Here is a 23,261-nt window from a genome sequence, read left to right on the forward strand (position 1 = left end):
ATATAATATTGAGCACGATACTAACATTAATAAATTTAATATATATATATATATATTCACGTGAGCCTTCTAATATATATAATTTGTTTCATTACATTGAGGAGGGCTACCCCTCTTTATAGGTTTTGTTGCTTCAACGTAAAAATAGGAGCTCTCCTACGTTATTTGTAGCAACAAACCTGTAAAGATAAAAGAAGCCGATTTTGGACCGAGCCAAGCCCTCTGCTTGGCTTGCAGATTCAGGGCTGGAATGGAATCAAAATTCTAACTCCAATTCGTATTCTCATGTTTGTTTTGTGTTAAAAAGGGTGGAATTGCATTTCGTTCAAAATTCGAATTTCCCCCATCAGCAATGTTTCCCCTTTTACAAGTTGTAATTACAATTTCATCGTTAAGGTTTTTCCCCCTTGATGACGATTACAACCCTCACTAAATACTGTCTCTCAGCTGTATCATCTCCGACAACAACTACAACAACTGCGATAACATTATAATACTTGTAAGAATAATAATAGTTATTATATAAGTTATGAAAAATAACAATAACAGCAACAGAAACAATAAATCTTTGTTTTGTATTAATCTCAATCCTTTTCCCCTAAAAAGTGGATCTTGCCTTATTAGCTCCATATAAATTAAATACATGCATTAAGCTCACCACCTCCGCCAACAGCAACAACAATAATTACAACAACAACAACAATTGCATTGTGAATTTGCTTCTTGTTTTGGTTGAGAGTTGGTTTTGTCCTATTTCAGTGGGGGGCTTGTTAGCTACTTCTTTCACAGGTTTTGGAAGAAGTATAGGGCAACATTGTGGAAATATTGTTTCTTTGCAGTTTTGTCGGGGTTATGGCTGGTGCAAAATGCATGGATCTTTTCCAAGAGAAAGTTAAATTGTCTACTGGTTTGGGAAAAAGATTCATAATATGGCCCCTTTCTGGTGTGCCAGGTTTGGTTTTATTTTTTATTTTTTATTTTTATTTTTTGGGGACTTAGCTTTCTGGATTTAAAAAGAGATTGGAGGAATATGCTGTCTTGATATTTACTTTTTCTTTATTATTTGTAGTTTTTTCCTTCTGGCTTGTTCCAGAATTCTCTCAGGAGATTATTCTCCTGTTTGGAAAGTCTTTTCCTATTAATGAAATCTTATTTTACTATTAACTTTTTTTAAAAAAGTAACACAATAATAAAAATAAAATAATAATTATTATCATTATGAAAGCTATAAAAAATAATGCTAAAAACAACATTCACATGAGTAATAATAATGACCATCATTTATTATAATTATTATAGAAAAACATAAAAAACATTATGATTAAAAAAATGCATAAATTTTCAATAAAAAATAATAGTGAATCGAATTGATATATTTGAAAGATTACAAAATTTAATTGTATTGGGGGCATATTTGAGAAATCACTCATTTATCGTTCCGTAATAGCCATAATTGAAGAATACCAAACATTGGAAAGGAATAAAAAATACGAATCTTACAGCCATTTTGTGCTACTAAATGCAGAATTGCATTCTAATTGCGGTTCCAGTCTTTGTTTATTTCATTCCTACTTAAGTTCCACTTTGCGAATCAAATGGGGGTTAGATATAAGAGAAAGTTGTTGAGAACTGACATGGACCCTAACTTGATGCTTTTATCCGAGTCCAGATGGTTTGCTGTTTTGTTTCTGGTCCAAACTTTGGAAATTGACATGGAGCTCACGTGGTACCTGTATCCAATTCCAAGCAACATCGCTTGCTCTTTATTGTGGGTAGTATATTCTAGATCTAGGTAAGATTAGGCGATCAAATTGATTTAGGGAAGATAAAAGTCCATAATTTATTTATTGGAATATCTGAAATGTCTTATGTATTGGCTATTAATGTACTGTTTGGATTTCTGACAGTTGTTCATTGTTACTTGAATATGACATTTCCAGCCGACATTTCGAGTCGATTGTTTTGTTTCATTTGTATGTATAGAAAATTGTGCATGGAAATTTGAATGCTTAGTGTATCATTTAGTATGGTCCTTTTCAAAGAGCTGCGAAGCGCTAGGTGGCTTATAGTTTTTGAAAACTTTGTGCTCTCCATAATATAATATTCTTTTTCTTTTCCTTTTTAATATATAAGACAGATGCCCTCATTCTTGAAATTTTATGTAGGAAAATCTTGATTATTGAAATTGATGTGATAAATTTCTTAAAATGATCTTTGTGCTTGAAGCCAATGGCTCTGGAGCAAGTATTATCAGACCGGGATAGTGAGGATGAAGTTGATGATGATGTTGCTGATTTTGAAGATCGAAGGGTATGCTTATTCCTTTCATTGGACTTCTCTAAGAACAGTAAAATAGTTGAGCAATGTACATGGTGATGAAATGGTTCTCTCCAGGAAATATGACTTGCAAGGGCTTATTCTTAAGAGCCACTCTGCAGGATGTTAAAGCTGAAAGAATTGTTTTAATCTGGTGGTGTTGATTTAGCTTGTAATTTGTTAAAAATTGTACATCCTTCATTGGTTGCACAAAATTAAGGCTTTGTGCCCTAGCTAAACTAGAAGTCATTTTGGTCTGGGAGTTCACTGTACTTGTTTGAGCCATTTATTTTGAGTTTGTGACTTTGATTTAAGTTAGTGTTTTTGGAAATTTCAGGATTAAGATAGTTTTGTCACCAGGTTAGTAGTTGTTTGGTTGAGGATGTTGTTGATTTTAGTTGACTGCTACTTAAAATTTATGAATTTACTGTATTTGTTTCACTTTTTTTTAAAAGATCTTTAAATTTTTATTTTGTATTCTGAATTTTGTTAGGCATATTTTTATTCACTGTAAAAGTTTTCTATTTATTGATTCGACTTATTGTAAGAGGCTTTGACTTACATTGATGCTTTTCAACAGTAAATAATTTCTCTCGTCTGTGGACAGGGTTGACATTTGATGAGTTTAGGGGCCGTTTGGTATCATTATGAAAACAAAAAACCAGAAACAAAACTAAAAGCCAGAAAAAAAAAATTAAAACCTGGAAACCAATATTTCTAAGGCTAAAACAAATTAAATACTTGCTTGAACAAATGCTCATTTGTATTTGAACCGAATAATGATTATAAAATAAAATTAAAATACTAAGAATATAAAAGATTATAGATTAAAATTTTTAAAATAAAAAATTCACTTTTTGGTGCTTGAAGAACAATCTTATTACATGAAAATTGAAGGATAGTAAAAATATTTTTAAATTCATTTTTTATTTATTTTTTTCTTTTGAAATTTTATAGATATTTTTTATTTTAATTATATTTTTAATTCACATCACCATTTTATTTTAATTTTAATTTAAAATTCTGTATAACATGAACTATTTGATCCACAAAAATTAATTTTAGATATTAGGCCATAATTTCATAACAACAACAACAAAACCAAGTGTTAAGTCCCACTAGGTGGAGTTGGCTATATAAATCCTTTTCTGCCAATTTATGTGATCATGGTCCATTTCTTTTGAAAAGTTCAGGGCTATTAAATCCTTTCTCGCTACCTCATAACAAGTTATTTTTGGTCTACCCTTATCCTTTTTATTTCCCCTCATTGTAACTCACTCACTCTTCCTCATTGCCGCACTATGTGGCCTACGTTGCAAGTGCCTAAACCGTTTGAGTCGCCCCGCCCTTCTCTTATCTTCTATTGAAGCTACACTTAACTTACCACGAATATGTTCATTTTTAAATTTATCTTTCAGTGTTATGCCACTCATCCATCTAAACATTCTCGGCAACTTTTACTTTTTGGATATTCTGTTTCTTCATCGCCCAACATTTGGATTTATATAGTGTAGCTGGTCTTATAGCCATCCTATAAAACTTCCCTTTTAATTTTAAGGGTATTCTACGATCATAAAGCACAGTTGAAGTACTTATCCATTTTACCTAGCTTGTTTTTTCTTTATGCATTACATCCTCGCCAATTTCTACTTCAGCTTGCATAATAGATCCAAGGTATCGAAATCTATAAGTGCTATTTATTTCTTCATCATCAAATTTAACTTTGTCTCCAATATTTCTCCTACTATTATTGAATTTTTTTGATATATTTTGTTTAATTTCTACTTATCCTAAAGCCTCTAGATTCCAAAGCTTCTCTCCATAATTCTAACTTAGCATCTATTCTGCCCCTAGTGTCATAAGTCAATAGAACATCATCTACAAACAACATACACCATGGAACCTCATTTTAGATACTCTTAGTTAGTTGATCCATCACTAAAGCAAAAGGATAAAGACTTAAAGCAGATCCTTGATGTACACCTATGGTGATTGGAAATTTGCTAGTCTCTCCATCTATACTGTTTACATTAGTCATTACTTCATTGTACATATCCTTAATGACATCAGTAAACCTACCAAATATACTTTTTTTTTTTGTCCCTAAAACCCACCATAGAACTTCTCTAGGTACCCTATCGTATGCTTTCTCTAAGTCAATAAATACCATAAGCAAGTCCCTCTTCTTTCTCCTAAACTTTTCCATTAATCTTCTTAACAGATATATAGCTTTTGCAGTAGATCTCCTAGGCACAAAACCAAATTGATTTTCCGAGACCTTCATTTCTAGCCTTAATCTTTGTTCAACTACCTTTTTCCACAGTTTCCTCGTATGATTCATAAGTTTAATTTCATGATAGTTTTTATAATTTTGAATATCTCCTTTATTTTTTGTATAGAGGTATTAAAGTGTTTTTTCTCCATTCATCTGACATTTTCTTTGTTTTTATATTTGTGTTAAATAAATTAGTTAACCATATAATTCCATTATCACCTAAGCATTTCCAAACTTCAATTGAGATATTAGTTGGTCCTATAGCTTTTCCATTTTTCATTTTTTTTTTAATGCAAACTTAACTTCATTAACACTAATTTTGCAAATAAATCTCATCTTTTTAGTCTTTTCCTCATTTGTCAATTTTAAGTTTAAGCCTTTTATTTGGTTTTCATTAGACAACTTACTTAAGTAAATGCGCCATCTTTCTTTTATGTCTTCTTCCTTAACTAAGACAATATCATCCTCACTTTTTATACATTTTACATTACCTAAGTCGTTACCCTTTCTCTCTCTACCTCTAGCAAGTTTAAATGCGTCTCTTTCCCCGTCTTTTGTATATAATCTATCATACAAATTATTAAATGATCTATGTTTAGCTTTACTAACAACTTTTTTTGCATCTTTTCTCATCTCTTTATACTTTTCAAAGTTATCCATGTTTCTACATTTTTGCCATATTTTGTATCACATTCTTTTTGTCTTTACGGCTTTTTGGACATCTTTATCCCACCACCAACTTTCTTTGTTACTAGAGAATCTTCCCCTTGATTCACCTAAAATCTCTTTTGCTATTTTTAATAGAGTTTGCTATCCTACTCCAAAGAGTATTTGTATCTATCCATCATCTATACTCCAATCACCATCTTTGATAATTTTATCTTAATTTTTTTTTTATTTTCTCCCTTTAAGTTCCACCGCATAGTTCACTTACACTGGTTTATTTTATCCTTTCTCTTCCATTTTTTAATACATATATCTAACACTAGGACTCTATGTTGTGTGTTTAAGTTTTCACGTAGAATAACTTTACAATCCTTGCATTATAAACAATTTACCCTCCTAGTTAAGAAGAAATCTATTTGACTTTTATTTTGTCCATTTTTAAAGGTTATTAAGTTTTCTCTTTTCATAAAGCAAGTATTCACTGTAATAAAATAATATGACATAGCGAAGTCTAAGATAATCTCCCCAAGCTCATTTTTGTCTTCATATCTATATCCTTCATGTATCCTATCATAACCTTTATTATCTCTTCCAACATGTCTCTTCAGGTCTTCTGTGAAAAGTTTCTTAGTCCTTGATATGCTTTGTATAATACTATCCATATCTTCCCAAAATTGTCGCTTAAGATTTTCTGCTAAGCCTACTTGAGGAGCATAAACACTAATGATATTTATCATCTCTTGGCCTGAGACCATATTGATTTTTATAATTCTATCCCCTACTCTATTTACATCTACAAGGCTATCTTTTTAAGTTTTTGTCTACCATAATTCCTATCCCATTCTTATGTTTTTCTTTTTCCAGTGTACCAAAGTTTAAATCTTGATTTTTCAATTTCTCTATTTTTTTCCCCCACACGCTCATTTTCTTGAAGACAGGTTATATTAATTTTTCTTCTAATCATTTCATCCACAATTTCCATGTTTTTACCCATGTCCCTATATTCCAAGTTGGTAATCTAATCCTAGTCTCCTAAACTAACTTCTGTACCTGCCCACGTCCAGAATGATGCAGGAACTTTCGCATATTTGACACCGCTGACACGACACGTCGCGTCGGAGTGACGACCTAGCCCACCCTCGCCCACTTTTCGCTACACCTAGATGGTACAAGTACAACATATCGCTCGTAGGGGACGCCTCAACAAATATTTAGTGAGGATTCATTTTACAGTGATCTGACAAATTTTACACTAGCTGTCAGCTACCTAATGCTGCCTTCCTCCTTTACTTGGACTTGGGACTGGCTATGTGTGAAAAAATTATTTCATTAAGTGCATCACAGACGGAGTTTAAGCCAAAACTCCATAAAATCACAAAACATAGTTTTCATTTTTAAAAAATTTTTTTTTAAATAGCTGGAAAACAAAAAACAGAAACTAACATAAACAAATGCGCTGACAAAATCTATTTTTTCATTGTCCAGAAACAAAAACAAAAAACAAAAAACAAAAAACAAAAATGATACCAAACAGCCCATAATTTTGTATGTTTTAATTTGATTGTTGAACACAAAGTTGCCCAAGTCTACTTTTTCTCCTTCATCTTCTCATTACGTTTGCTTGTATCTGTATTCTCAAATTAGTTGACGACTGTCACTTATTTGCTGCATTTTTTTTTTTTAATCTTAAAATGCTATTTTAATTAATATGAACGATCTTTCTTCTTTAAAACCATCCCTAAAGCCCTAGACCTATAATTTATTTTGGAATTCCAATAAGGACTTTTCTGATATTATAGCCGTTTGTTATTGTTTGAAATCTTCTCATAAACTCTTTACAGTTCATTTCTGCCCTAAGTCTTGGTTCATTAGTTGAGCTATTGTCTACATCAATACTTTATTGCTTTCCTGCAGACTCTGAAGTGAACGTGAACCTTGACCTAATTGTGAGGGTGTTACACCCAAACTTGAAGGTCATAGGTTCAAGTCACAGATTTACATCATGGCATCATTCTTTCCCTCCATCCCCAATGTTGGTTTATTCCTTGTGCATTGGGTGTTACATTTTCAGCAGCATAAGTACTACCTTAATTAAATTAAATATGGTTGGGAGTGACGGGTGGGGGGAAAGGGGCTCTTCTTTTTGGGTTGAAGAAGTTCTCCAATTAGTGACTTGAGCTTCCTTCCCATTGTTCTCTAGATATAAAGAAGGTTGATCCTACTTTTTGCATGGGCTTGTTAGTTTTCCATGGTTGGATGAGCCTCTGGTTGAGCAGTTCGATTAATAGGCATCTCATCGTGGGTGAGCTCCTTGGGCCCATCAAGGCCTTACTTGTGTCTGCATTTTTTTGTTCTATCCTTATCCTAGTATCTGCATCTGAAAATGGTGAAGTAATGACACTTGTAAACTTTAATATGTTGCAGATGCTTGATGATTTTGTAGATGTGACAAAAGATGAGAAGCAAATGATGCATCTCTGGAACTCATTTGTGAGGAAGCAGCGGTAATCTGACATTCCAAATTGTTTTTGATTGCTCATTTATGGTTCTTTTTTTTTTCCCCATATGTTGGCTTTGAGGTGCACGTATGTTTGCGTGCCACACACCCTTGTATACTCTCTCTAGTCATCTGCCTCTTGTGTGTGCATGTGTGGGGCATGCATGCACAAGCATTTGTTGGCATCTACTGTCCTAAACAAAAAATCCCTTGCTTTTTCAAACTTCCGAAGGGAGATGGCTCTCACATCACAGATTAATGATAATCTCGCCAAGTGCCAAAAAAAGAAACTAATGTAGAATTGAAATAAGTCGTGGTTATGGTTGTAGCATATTTTCTTTCATGAGGCATTGTGTTAGACAATGCCAAATAGTTGAAATAAGGTTTGGATTTAGCTTTGTAGCATAATTTCTTTGATGAGGCACCGTGTGTCGATATATAACAAAGTTATACTTGCCCCGTACCTATGCCCAGGGCATCAGATTTATGTTTAAACTATATTTGCTTTCCATGACTGCAGGGTGCTGGCTGATGGCCATATTCCTTGGGCATGTGAAGCATTTTCCAGATTCCATGGCCATGACCTTGTCCGAACCCCAGCCCTGATTTGGTAATTTTTCTCTTCCTTGTTTAGTTATTATTATTGTTTTAGTAATTTTTTAGTTTTTTAATTTTTATATATATTTTTTTTGGGGGGGGGGGGGGTGGTGGTTGGAGACTCATGCTTACTCCTTCATTCTGGATGTCCTTTCACCGTAGTGAGTTAGTGGCACTGACAAGCATGGGTCAGTTTCGCTGTACAACTGAAGGGAAACCAACTTTCCACCCTTTGGATAAGTTACAAACTATAACCAAATAACAAACCAACTAAACTGCATTGAACTAATAGTAGAAGGTTTGGTTGGTCGGGGTCAACAGTTTAGAAAGTAAATTTGACTATTAATTAATTCAAACATTTATATAAGAAATTTCACAAAGCGAACAAATATATAATTAAACACTTCATATTCGTAATCTATTGCAAAAAAAAAATTCAATAGTTAATGAGTCATATGAGTTGTGAGAATACTCTTAACTTAATATGCAAATAAGAGCATTATAACACGGGGAATAACCTCAAAAAGTAAAAACTAAAAGGAATATATATATATATATATATATATATATATATATCATGAACTCCAAAAGTTAGTGTCATAGACATATGAAAAATCTGATCTAAAGAGCTACGAACCAATTTTTAAAACTGAACCAAACTGGTACCAAAGTGCTTGATTAGGTTGATTTACATGACCAATGCTCACTGTTAACTACTGAGGCATACTCCTGTTTCATGCTTTATAGGGGGCATTTCCTTTCTCTGCTTGTTCTAATCTCCATGTCATGTACCTACAAATGGTATTCTTTTCGTATCCTGAGCTACAATCACATGAGATACCGCTATGTTCATATTGAGCTCCAAACTTGGCCTCTGATCTGCAATTACTATTTAGGTATTTGTTTCAGCTCTTTGCATCAAAACTTTTGATAAGCCTTTACATCTTAGTTGATTTCATCAAAATATATCATTTTTTTTGGAAGTTAGTAAAAATTGTGGTAATAAAATGTATAGTATGGGTAATATAAAATATTAAATGATAGGAACAAATTTGACTACCAGTAGGGCCACATGCAGGAATTAATTGGAGTCAAGCAGCATAAATCGAGCATAAAATACAATGTATGTGAGTTTGGGCATCAATAAAATCAACTCTAACCATTTATATATTGCTTACAAACAGTGACAAGTGATCTGTTCTGTGATTTGCAGCCTCCCTTGTTTTATTTTGACTAATAGCGTGGGGGATACTGTTTGTGATTCAGATGATTCGTCTGTGACTTTTTAAAATATCCATGTCCTGATGGCTCATTGAAAAGGGGGAAAAAAGAGGAGGGGGGGGGGGGGGAATTAAATTTAATGTAAAACTATATACACATTTTGGCAATTTTTTGGTTGTATTTTTACATAGTTGTACTTGTAAAATGCACATATAGTTAAGAAGTTGAATACTTTTGTATGAATAAACTAGTTGAAAAGGAGAGTGAAAGGTAAGTCGGGCAAGTAGGAAGGCAAAAGTGAGGGCATACTTCCAAGTGGTTGATTTCAATAGAGTGAGGAGCAAGCCAAAATTAGTTTACTCAATTCAAAACTTTTGTTTGCGTCAAAGTTTTACTATGTACATGTGACGGCATGATCGAGTGTTCGGCATGGAGGCTTGGATTGACTAGAAGGCCCTATATACCATTCAATAATATTTTGATTTGAAGATCCATATCTTTAAGGGCAGAAGAGACTAATCTCCCTTGTGGTTTGACAAAAAAACACTGACCTCCCCTAAAGGTTTCAAAAATCCCAGAGACCTTGCCTGAGGCTTCAAAACTCCCATAGACCTCCCTTGACATTTGATTTTTGGGACACTAACTCCCCTAAAAAATCTTGTCTTTTATACAAAATATAGGGGGAGGTTAGTGTCTTTTTGGCAAACCTCAAGGGAGGTTTGTGGAATTCTTGAAATGTCAAGGGAGGTCCCTGAGTTTTTTGAAATCTCAGAGGCGGTCTCTGTCTTTTTACCAAATCTTAGGGGGTCAGTGTCTTTTGTACTATTTTTAATTCATTACATGATTTGATTTTGGCATTTGTAGCAAGTTAAAAAGTTTGTATTTTACAATTTAGTAAACTAACTTCCTATATTTTTAGTGGGTTGTAAGACTTTGGAGAGATGTTGATTATTGAAATAAACTTGAGTTTGTGTTTCAGGGTTTGTACCTAGAGTGTGTGTTTAAAGTGTGTCTGTGCAGCATCAGCACATTTCCGCATGCTGAGTGCTCATGTACATATAAAGTTAGTAGGAAACTTCACATGATTTTCTTGAACAGTTTATTGTTTTCGTTGAAAATATCATTTTGCAGGGAAAATGGTAAAATAAGAATGAAATAGTTGTTTTAAATTCCTAAGTCCCCTAGCCACATATTTTTTGGGATAGGGAAAGGAATTTCATTGAACATAGGAAGGAGAAAAAGATGCATAAAAGGAGAACAAGGAGTCCGCGTTCATAGAGAGAAAAAGCAAAGTGTTATTGGTCACTTAGTTATTAGTGTTATTGTTGTGTGTTATTTTGTGTTAGCAAGCATGAGTTTGTGCATGAGCTAGTAAGAGTATTATGGTCATTGTTATGTACTTGGTATATATTATAAATAGCGAGAGAGCTTATTGTTGTGATTAGGCCTTCCAATTTACATAATTCTCTTAACATGATACCAAAGCATGGGCTCAAGATCTACTAAAGTCCTGCAGCCACCATCAAAGTGAATCCTAAATCCTAAATCTTCTGCATGTCTACCATCATAGGAGAACTACTAGCACCACAGTAGGCTTGAAAACATTTGAGCAGCTTCCGGAAAACATTGTGGTCACCAGAAATTCCCTAAATGGTATTACCAATTGAGGAACACCGAAACCACTTTAGATTGCGCAAAACCAACACCATAGCAACATAGAGACACTGTGAATCTGCCAACCCCTGAAATCTGTTGCTAGAGCTACTATCGCATGTTCTCAAGTGCCAATCTAAGGCTGGCAATGCTGATCCCATGTCCTGACTTGTGAGACTTTATGCAGCTATGTTTTTGGCTTGAATTTATCCTTGCACGTTTTTGCATCCTTGATGTGTTGTAATAGCTTGTCTTCTACTGTTACTACCAATACATACAATGCTTTGCTGGCTCTCACTTTCCATTTCTTCAATTCTTCAGCATCAGTTGGTGGTGTAGTTTGACTACCACCAAAGATCTCCCATGCCTCTTATCGAAGTAGGTAAAACTACATATGAACACTCCAATCTTTATAGTTGCTCTGGTTGAGCTTCTCTATGTTGCTTGCTGAGGTTGTGATATTGGCTATCTGTAAGCGGAAGTTTTTGAATTCTATTGAATTCATTCTTCATATGTACATTCCAATCTTTATATAATACAATTCCCTATTCTAAACAAGGAAATAATCTTCTTCCCGAATAATATCAAATCCCCCACATTTACCCACTTCCTAATTTATTAATTATTTACAATAATACTTGGGATTTTAACACTCTCCCTCAAGTTGGATCATAAATATTAATCATCTCCAACTTGCTAATGAGATCATCAAAGCTCTGTCGTCCCAACCGTTTAGTGAAAATATATGCAGTTTGTTCCTTGGTAGGTACATTAATCGTACAGATATTTCCTTTTTTGATTTTCTCTTTGATAAAGTGTCTGTCCACTTCCACATGTTTAGTCCTGTCATGTTGAACTGGATTGAGAGAGATGCTAATAGCTGCCTTATTGTCACAATAGAGTTTGATAGGAAATTTCACTGGGACCTGTAATTCTTCCAAGAGTTTCCGTAACCACAGTCCTTCACATATCCCTTGAGCAATTGCCCTAAATTCAGCTTCAGCACTACTACGTGCCACCACGTTTTGTTTTTTGCTTTTCCAAGTTACCAAATTTCCCCAGACGGATGTGCAATAACCTGTGGTGGATCTTCTATCTTCCACTGATCTTGCCCAATCTGCATCTGTAAAGATCTCTACTTCCTTACTTTCACATTTCTTAAAGAAGAGTCCTCTTCCCGGGGATCCCTTGAGATATTGAAGGATCTTGTACACGACATCTAAGTGGGCCTCTTTTGGTGAATGCATGTGTTGGCTTACAACACTAACTGCAAATGCAATATCTGGTCTAGTATGTGATAGGTAGATTAGCTTGCCAACCAAACTCTGATACCTTTCCTTTTTAACTGGTATTCCACAGTCTTCAACCCTCTTTACCACTTCAATCGGCGTTTCGCTAGGTTTGCATCCAAGCATGCCTGTTTCAATTAGGAGATCAGTAACATACTTTTGCTGAGAGACACTAATTCCCTTTCTCGTTCTTGCCACTTCCATGCCCAAAAAATATCGCATTTGTCCCAAGTCTTTAACTTCAAATTCAGCAACCAGAACTTTCTTCAATCTCTCCATCTCTACTATATCATCACCAGTAAGGATTATGTCATCAACATACACTATTATAATTGTTTTCTTACCTCTTTCAGATTGCTGGAAGAATAGGGTATGATCTGATTGCCCCTATTGATAACCTTGATTCTTTATTACTTTTGCAAATTTGTCAAACCATGCTCTGGGAGATTGTTTGAGCCCATACAAGGACTTCTTGAGTTTACACACTCTGTTTTCTTCACCTTTCCCATTGAATCCAGGTGGTAGGTCATGTATACTTCTTCTTCTAACTCACCATTTAGAAAAACATTTTTAATATCAAGTTGTTGTAGTGGCCAATCTAAATTGGCTGCCAAGGATAAGAGAACCCGTACTGTATTTAAGTTTGCCACTGGTGCAAATGTCTCTGTACAGTCAATGCCGTAAGTCTGTGTGAATCCTTTTGCAACAAGCCTGGCTTTATATCTTTCAATTGTTCCATCAGATTTATATTTCACTGTGAAGACCCATTTACAACCCACTGGCTTCTTCCCTCTCGGCAAATTTATCAACTCCCAAGTTCCATTTTTTTCTAGAGCTTGCATTTCTTCCATGACTGTCTCTCACCATTTAGGTATTTCTAGAGCTTCCTAAATGTTCTTTGGTACTTTCACCCTGTCAAGGTTAGAGACAAAAGCACGATATCCTGTAGACAAAATTTTATAAGACATGTATTTAGACCAGGGGTATTGAGTACACTACCTGGTTTGTTTTCTCATTGCAATAGGTAAGTTAATATCATCAGGTACTGGATTATCAGAAGAAAGCTCAATTACCAGATCACGATTGGGCATTGACTCATGGTTATTTGGAGCCATCATCGGTTTCGACGTTCTTGGTGCCTCAGGTATGAGATTCTCCCTGTTCTTTGTGTTCAGCTTTTGAGTAAACAAGTATGTCTATGTTGTTTTGCTTTCCTGTATCTCCCCCTGAGGTTAAGTGTTCTGTTGTGTTTGGCAGGTCTAGAATTGATGCAATGGAAGGCTCGATAGATGGGTCAAGGAATGAAGCAACAGAAGGCTCAATAGGTGGTACGGGTTCAGATGACGCAGAATCAATAGTATAGAAGTCTAAGAACCGATCTTCACTCCATGTCTCCCCCTGAAGAGAGGGCTTTGGAAAATAAGGAGTGGTTTCAAAGAAAGTAATGTCAAGACTAACAAACGGCCTTTTGGAGACCGGATCATAGCATTTGTAGCTTTTCTGAGTAGGGGAATAACCAAGGAAGACACATTTAACGGCACGTGGATCCAATTTGTCCCGGTTGTGTGCATGAACATGAACAAACGTAGTACAACCAAAGATTTTCAGCGGAAGACTGGATGGAAGACGAGAGGCTGGAAAGTGTTCCTGGAATTTCTGAAGAGGAGTGACAAAGGAAAGTACTCGACTTGGCATTCGATTAATGGGATGTATGGTTGTTAAGATGGCATCGCCCCAAAAATAGTTTTTCATGTTGGTAGTGAACATTAATGCCCGGGCTACTTCAAGTATATGTCTATTTTTCCGTTCAGCCACCCCATTTTGTTGAGGGGTATCCACACAAGAACTTTGATGAACAATCCCATTTTCTTGAAGATAGGTTCCCAGAATAGTATTAAAGTATTCCGTACCATTGTCAGTACGTAAAATTTGGATGGTAGTCTGGAACTGTGTATGAATCATGGAATGAAAACTGATGAAAATGGAGCGGACTTCAGTTTTGTCTTTCAGCAAGTAAACCCAACAAAGACGAGTATGGTCATCAATAAACGTAACGAACCATTTTGTATTGGTGCGATTGAGTGAACGTGAGGGACCCCACAAATCACTATGAATCATAGTAAATGGGTGAGATGGTTTGTATATGGATGATGGGAAGGAAATACAACAGTGTTTGGCAAGCTCACACACTTCACATTGAAACTCAGGAGACTTTTTATTTGAACAAATAGACGGAAACAAACGTTTTAAATATTGAAAATTGGGATGACCCATTCTTGCATGCCATAACAAAAGTTCACTATCTCTAGAAATAGATACAGAATCACAAATTGCAGTATTACATAGTTCGCTCAAGCTTGCCTCCTCAAAGTAGTAGAGTCCCTCGTGCGCCTTAGCAGTGCCAATCGTCTTCCCCGATGATAGGTCCTGAAAAACACAATGAGATGAAACAAATTTAGCAGAACAATTCGAGTCTTTTGTTAATTGACTGATGGATAACAGATTGCAAGACAATTTGGGAACATGTAGGACTGATTGTAAAATAATCGAGTCAGATATGCGAATACTTCCTTTACCTCTCAACTGGTGAGAGAGAGCCATCTGCAATTTTTACTCTCAAATTCCCAACATATGGTGAGTAGGATGAAAAACATTGATAAGAATCAATCATATGATCAGATGCGCCCAAGTCAATTATCCATGGAGATTTGTAACAGGATGTAGTATTGAAAGCTGTCAGATAATTACCTTGGTGAGCTAGGGAACCAGAAGATTGACCCGATGTTTGAATTGACGAAATCATTTTGTACAGCTGGTCTAACTGTTCAGGACTGAATGCACTGCTTGAAGAGGTATTGATTTTTTCTCCTTGTAATTTTGCAATTGACCTGTCAGTGCTAGTTTGGTACCCATGATTTTTTTGGTATTGTCTCGGCTTCCAATCTGCTAGTTTTCCATGAATTTCCTAGCAAGTATCTTTTGAATGACTTGTTTTTCGGCAATGTTCGCACCATAATTTACCTTTTTGTGGTCGTTGGCTGGATCCCCCTGGGCCTTTCGATACAAGGGCCGAGATATCAAGCCCATTAGTGTGCCCATTTAGATTTGGGGCGGATACGGGTAGGTCCAACCCAACAGGGTCATTTTGGGGCCTCAGCATTACGCGCCTTCTGCTTTCCTCCCTCCTCACTTCTGCGAATACCTCTTGGGTTGAGGGAAGAGGTCGTTGGCCAAGGATGCGTCCCCTCACGTCGTCTAGATCCCGGTTTAGGCCAGCAAGAAACTCGAAGACCCTTTCATTCTTGAGCCTCCTTCGGTATTGTGTGCTATCGCCGGAGCACTCCCACTCCTCGTCGGTGCTTAAGTTGAGTTCCTGCCAGAGATGGGTCATCTCCATGAAGTACTCAGTAACGCCTCTCTCCCCTTGCCTCATTTTCCATAGTCGGGTCTTGATTTCGAAGATTTGCGAGTAACTCTCGACGTTAAAATACGTCTCACGAACAGCGTCCCAAACATCCTTCGCCATCAGCAACAACAGGTAATTTTTCCCGAGTGACGGCTGCATCGAGTTGACGAGCCAGGCAATGACCATGGAGTTTTCAGACCTCTATTTTTGCAAGGCAACCATGTCGGTAGAGTCGGGTTTCCTCCGTTTGCCGGTAAGATAGCCTAGCCTCCCTTTTCCTTCAATCACCAACTTTATGGATTGAGCCCACTCATGAAAATTTTTCCCGTTTAATTTCTCCCCTGAGAGTGGAAAGGAGATGTTGTCAAGTCCATTCGAACCCCCAACAGAAGTGGCCTCTGAGTCGCCGTCGATATTTGCAGACGAGGTCGACCCTCTGCTGTTGACGGTGTCGTTGGCTATAGTTAGCTAAGGTTGAGAAACCCTAGCTCTGATACCATGTAAGCGGAAGTTTTTGAATTCTATTGAATTCATTCTTCGTATGTACATCCCGATCTTTATATAATACAATTCCTTATTCTAAACAAGGAAATAATCTTCTTCCCGAATAATATCAAATCCCCTCATTTACCCACTTTCCTAATTTGTTAATTATTTACAATAATACTTGGGATTTTAACACTATCGTTACTCAGTCATGCCCTGTACTTAACCAACTTAGCCTGGTCCTAGACCAACTGACTACAATCCTAGACTGCATGCTAGCGGAATCTCCTTGTGCCATGATCTTTGCAACCATCCGGGACTGCCAGCTTAATTTGATACCACTTGTTGAGAACTGGGGGTGGTGGACCACAATGAAAGACTAGCTCGTATTGTTTTGAAGAAATAAAATATGCCCCCAAAACCTTACACTTGGACAGACAATGACACACATACCCAAACTATACTCACTCATATGCACCTAAAATATCCTCACAAATGCAGCACTCTGAAGACTCTTACATGGTATCTAGCACCTTACACTTGGACATACAATGAGTGACACACCCAAACTGCACTCATATGCACCTAAAATATCCTCACAAATGCAAAACAACGAAGACTCTTACACGGTGTCTAGCACACGTGCACACTTGATCTTTTGCTCACACACACTGCTCTCTTCATGCACACAGGACACACAATTTCCTTGTGCAGCCATTATGGAGTCTTGAGCTCCTTATATAGCAACTGGTTGCCTCAACTCATATTTTTTAGAACTTTCCAGCCACACAGTTAGAAAAATGGTGAAAGAATTCTTCAAGGGGAAAGGGAATTTCTGGAGAGAAGTAGAACATTCCGGAGAGAGAACTTTTGGGGAGAGAAGGAATTTCATGGAAGTTTCAGAGAGAGGAAATTTTCGGGGATGCTCCCTGGAGAGAGAGAGTCTGTGCTCTCTCTAGAATCCTACGGGAATTTGCAAAATTAAAGGGTAAATAGTTAGACATGGAGGCAGGGAAGAGGACATAAATCAGGGGCTGGAATTTCATTGCATGGGATACAAGGCATTGCATTGTATGGTAGTACTTGTACCCTGGAATGCATACAGCAGCTGTCCTTTTATAGGCATGTAAGGCAGTTACATGGGCTACTGATTTTCAAGTTGGCTTATAGCCGGATTAAACGTTAACTGGACCATGCAAATTGCATGTTCACTTGCCAATGACCCATAGCCAGTACTTAATTTGCTTTAGGCCTAAGGCTTTCTCCAATCTTCTACATCCTTCTCTTTTTATTTTTTTTTTACATTTTTAATAAAGAAATTACAAATTAATTTTTAGCACCCCGTCTTAATTTTTAATTTTGACACTTCTAAATTGCTCAAAATATTCAATTGTAACTGCCTTGGTAAATGAGTCTGCCAGCTGCCCTTTGTCGTTGACAAATTTAAGCTGACTTTTCGCTTTTTGTACGAGTTCCATGATAAAAGTGAAGTTGTAACTCAGTATGTTGGGCTTTGCTTTGGAACACTAGATTTTGTCATTGTGATTGCATACATATTGTCATAGTAAATAGTTGTCGGAGCATCTTCAATTTATTGCAGGTTCAATAGTAATCGTCTTAGCCATACTGCAGAACTGCTTCACATGCGTATGTCTATTGCTGAAACATATTATGCTTCTGCTGATGAAAGCACCACTGCTTTTTGCTTCTTGAATGCCCATGATATTATTTTTTGATCCACGCAAGATGCAAATCCCGAGGTACTTTTGCGTCATCAATCAAGCCTCTCCAAATTACAATTGATGCATCCCACAAGCTTGTTTCTTTTTCTTTGACATATTCGATGGTGAACTTTAGGCATGTACAACATGTACAAAAAATGAAAATTGTTGAAATGGGTATGTTAAGGCAGATGAGTGGTTTAACATTAAAAGATGAAGAAATGAGCATATACACAAAAATTTAGGCAGAGCATCGATTGAAAGCAAGATAAGGGAGGGATAGTTTAGATGGTTTGGGCATTTGGAATGGAGGCTTAGTAGAGCACTTGTGAGGAGTGAGTTAGTTGTACTTTCTGGCATGAAAAGCGGTAGCGGTAAACCTAAAATAACTTGGAATGAGGTGAGGTAGTGAGGAAGGATTTTAATAGCCTTTAATCTAATAGAGGAAAGCATTTTTGATTGGGTGAATTGGCAGAAAAGGATTCATGTAGCCTAGTTGAACTTAATGCTTCTTCTCGTTGTTGTATCTGATGGTGAAGGTCACACGGAGACAACCTTACCGTTGCACCTAAGCTCTCCATCAACATCTATCCTTGTATTGGTTAAATATTATTAAGGAACCAACCAGGCTTTGATATGTTTTTTTCATCGACTTTTGGTGCTCTGTCATTTAACTGCAACTTCTTATTCATATGAAATTTCTTCAAATAAGTATTTTAGATATTTTCCTTGAGAAATGAATATTTCTCCTTTTGATTATTGAAATTGAATTCCAAGAAAATACTTCATAAAGCTCAAGTTCATCATCTTGTATTGTTTTATCATTGCTTTTCCTGAATCCTTCCATCATTGTTGGATTTATGCCCAAGTAGATTAAATCATCAACATATAGGCAAACAAGGACAAAATCTTTTGTAGCTCCTTTTTTGGACTCCATTTTAGCGAAAATAAGAATCAATTTTTCTATTTAAGGCTCGTGGAGCTTGCTTTAATGCATACAAGGATTTTTGGTAGTCTATAAACTTTATCTTCTTTGCCTTTTTATGTGTATCTTTCTAGTTCTTCAACATAAACTTCTTCTTCCAATGCTTCATTGAGAAATGTAGATTTGACATCAAGCTGAAATATGGTAGCTCCAGTTGACTACTAAAGCAAGAATTGTTCTTATTATCTCCATGTGAGCTATTAGTGCAAAAGTGCCATTGAATTCTATTCTAGGTTGCTTTCCAACTAAATGAGCTTTATGCTTATGTGTTGAGCCATCCACTTTATATCTTCTCTCATGACCCCACTTCAACCCAATCGCTAATTTACCCTTCGGTAAATCTATGACTTGTACCCAAATTTCTTCTCGTCTTATCAAAGAATTGTGGCTCTCAAGCAAAAAATGCAACATTTCATGTCTCATAGATTTGTGTAAGAGAACGTTCCCTCCAAGGTGGACTTTTTGGCACTAAATAAATTTCCCGTGAAGTGCTAGGTTGTGAGCTTGAAGTTTATGGTGAACTGGTAGATTCATATGTACTTGGACTTGGGTTACTTCCAGGCTTTTTCTTGGTTGGAAAATTTGATTATTGAAGATTGTGGTTGGGCCTAGCATCATGGTTTTAAGTCGTGGTTGCAGGTAGCACTGGGGTAACAATCGCGAGTGTCATGGGACATGGGAGAAGTGGACGTTTCATAACGGGAAGCAATTGCAAGAACTATGAATTATTATTATTATTTGTCATGCATGCACAACCATGCCAAAGTTGAAGAATAAGCATGGAATATTTCAAAACATGATTTTTAACGAATTTTGACTGTTTTTATTCAACTAACAAACACTTTTTAATAGGCAACACGATTTTTATATTAATTTTAGTACATTGTTTAAAAAAAAAGTCATTTTTTTCCCACTCTTTTCACTGGTTTAATTACTAAAAAAATTTTGAAACTTACTTGAAATTGAAATTCAATTAATTAGGAACATAAAATGAGTCCCCCGTGTTGACAAAAAAAGTCTCCATCTCTAGTGTCACCTTGGGTTTAGATTGGGATTGGAATCATCTCCCCACCCTTGTGGAAATACATAGCTAAATACACCCATGTTCATATCATCTCGCCATTACTTCTAAATAGATTATTGTCTTCCTAATCATTGTATTTAATAGTCACATATAATTTTATATTTTCTAGAAAATTTAATTCTTAAATTTTACTATTCAAAATAATAGAAAGTCAATAACTAAGCAAGCATGAAATTTAGGTTATTAAGGGTTAGGCAATTTAAGCCCTTGGAGAAAATTAATACTAAATAGATTGTAGTTTCATTGTATTTAATACTTGATAGGTACATATTATTTTTGTATTTTTTTAACAATTTAATTTTTAAATTCTAACACGCAAATATTAATAACTAAGCATAGCAATTTAGGCTATTGAAGACTAGGCAATTTAGGCTTGTTAAAGCTTGATATACATTGTTGGCCCACAACCTAACAACTTAAGCTTTTAGGTAAAGTGGTAATCTAACATGGTATTAGAGTTTGTTACTAGGAGGTCCTAGGTTCTAGTCTTATTGCCCGTGTCTATTGTATGGTGTTTAAAAAATTATTGTATTCATTGTAATGGGTGTAATTTATTGTTTGTTTACCTCTCCAAGGGCTGTTGGGCTGCATGCGCAGGGGAGTGTTAAAGTTTGATATACATTGTTGGCCCACAGTCTAACATCTTAAGCTTTTAGGTAATGTGGTAATCTAAACAAGGCTCATTAATCAAACTAGTTAACGTATAACAGTAGCAAATTAGCAATTAAAAGTGTAAGCAACTAAATACTGAGTGAGTGGAAATAGTTAACCTATAAGCATTGTGTAAGCTTAAGCTATAAGTAGAAAACTAATTAATTAAGCACTTAAGCTATAAGCATTGCTTGAGCTTAAGCTGTAAGTAGCTAATAGCTAATAAGCTGCTTAACTTGCTTTAGCAAAGAACAAAAAGGAGGGACGTGGGATTGACTTATATTTGCTGGCAGTGGGCAAACCCTGCCAAATATTTTTGTGAATGGTCGAATAAATTGGCCTTGAGTTCTGTATATTATATATAGACTTTACAAGAATGCTATACATGGAAAGTAAACAAGGTCTAGCATGATTCTAGCCGTATACAAGTAAACTATAATCTATCAAGCCCTATACATGTTAACTAAATATATGCTAACAGTCCAAAATAATGAATTGAAATATAAGGAAATAAATGTGGGATGAAGTAAGGAAAGAAATCTTTTGCTTTGCTGTTTGCTGTTCCGTTGACAACCCTCCTCAAATTGATGTGGGTTGATCAACAAGCATCAATTTGGTACATAGGAAGCAATGTTGATGACGAGTGAGAGCCTTGGTGAAGATATCCGCAATTTATAATTCAGTAGAAATGTGTGGAACAGTTATAACATGAGCTTCAAATGCTTCACGGATAGAGTGACAATCGACTTCAATATGCTTCATGCGTTCATGATAGACAGGATTGGCCATGATCTAGATAGCACTCGTATTATCGGCATGTAGAGGTGCAGGATTGGTCTCAGAAAAATCTAGTTTAGCAAGCAAGCCTCGAGGCCAAATAATTTCAAAACAAGCAATAGACATCGCCTTGTATTCAGATTCCGTTAATGACTTAGAAACTCTGTCTTGCTTCTTACTCTTCCAAGAGATCAATGCATCACCTAAGAACACACACCAACTAGTGATGGAGCGACGTGTATCCGCACAACCAGCCAAATCAGCATCGCTATAAGCAACAAGGCGAGTGGAATTGCCTGTAGGGAAGAATAAATCACATGCCGAAATGCCTTGAACATAGCGTATGATCCTACGGACAGCAGCCAAATGAAGATGACGAGGAGTCTGAAGAAATTGGTTGACTTGTTGTACAACAAAAGAAATTTCTGGTCTAGTAATGGTGAGATAGATAAGACTACCCACCAAGTTTCAGTATAAACTGGGATCAGCAAGTAAGTCACCCTCCTCTTTGCGAAGCTTGACATTTAATTCCATGGGAGTATCAACAGAAGTACCCTTGTGAAGGCCAGTTGTGGCCACCAAGTCATTTGCATACTTATGTTGATTGGGTGAAATACCTAAGGGACTACGATTCACCTCAAGACCAAGAAAATACGTGAGAGACCCAAGATCTTTCATATAAAAGGGCTCCGAGTGATGAGTCTTGAGCTGAGCAAATAAAGCAGAGTTGAAACCAGTGATCACAATATCTTCAACATAAACCAAAAGAACAACAATACCCATGTCTGATTTCCAAATGAACAATGAAGTGTCATACTTGCTTTGTTTGAATGAAAATTGTAATAAAGTGGTGCGGAATTTATCAAACCAGGCCCTCGGAGCTTGTTGGAGACCATGAAGAGAACGACGAAGCTTACACACGTGAAGTTGGAGAGGGAAACAAGCCCGGGGGTGGCTTCATATAAATACACTCTTTAAGATCCTTGTGAAGAAAAGCATTCTTGACATCCATCTAATGTAGTGGCCACTCACTGGAAGTAGTAATGACCAGAATCATACAAACAATAGTCATCTTAGCCACAGGAGCAAAGGTCTCTTCATAATTGACACCATATTCTTGACTATTCCCAAGTGCAACAAAGCAAGCTTTGTATCGATCCACACTTCCATCAGATCGGACCTTGACTGAGTAAACCCATTTACAACCCAAAGGAACAATGGTGGGAGGACAAGGTTCAATGTCCCAGGTGTGATTGGCCTCTAGAGTGGCAATTTCTTCCCGCATAGCTTGTTAGCAACAATCATGCTTGGCGGCGTTTGAGTAGGAAGTGGGAATATCTAAATTGGACTATGCAGCAGTAAGAGCTGAAATAGAGTTAAAAGAACTTGAAGAGGGAAACCCATACTTGTCCGGGGGGTACAGACACTCGAGAAGAGCGACGTACCAAAGGCTTTGGAGGTGCTACAACTGATTGAATGTTGAGTGTGGTAGGATCACATATTGGATGAGCTATCAGAATAGATTGTGGGCGGGGGCATCGCGTATACACAATACCTGGTTTAAAACGAGAACTAACTGGATGAGGATCCGAGAATTGCTCCTTAAAGGAGGGGAGAATCATAGTAGGAGAGGAGGG

At 36.3% G+C, this 23,261-nt stretch overlaps 1 protein-coding gene across 5 annotated transcripts in view; it reads left to right on the forward strand.

Annotated features, from left to right (window-relative positions):
* The window catches only part of LOC131159724 (polycomb group protein EMBRYONIC FLOWER 2), a 152,894-nt gene that overhangs the window by 109,359 nt on the left and 20,274 nt on the right, over positions 1-23,261 (forward strand). For 2 of the 5 annotated variants that reach the window (XM_058114861.1, XM_058114860.1), the window contains exons 19-22: positions 2,227-2,310; positions 7,682-7,761; positions 8,275-8,364; positions 9,099-9,247. In XM_058114861.1, the coding sequence (XP_057970844.1) occupies positions 2,227-2,310; positions 7,682-7,761; positions 8,275-8,364; positions 9,099-9,247 (403 nt within the window). Of the gene's footprint in view, positions 1-2,226; positions 2,311-7,457; positions 7,560-7,681; positions 7,762-8,274; positions 8,365-9,098; positions 9,248-23,261 lie in introns of those variants that run through there. The other 3 variants (XM_058114862.1, XM_058114863.1, XR_009137858.1) reach the window with 2 other exon arrangements.

This window comes from Malania oleifera, chromosome 7, assembly GCF_029873635.1.
Source record: "Malania oleifera isolate guangnan ecotype guangnan chromosome 7, ASM2987363v1, whole genome shotgun sequence".
NCBI classification, from domain to species: Eukaryota; Viridiplantae; Streptophyta; class Magnoliopsida; order Santalales; family Ximeniaceae; genus Malania; species Malania oleifera.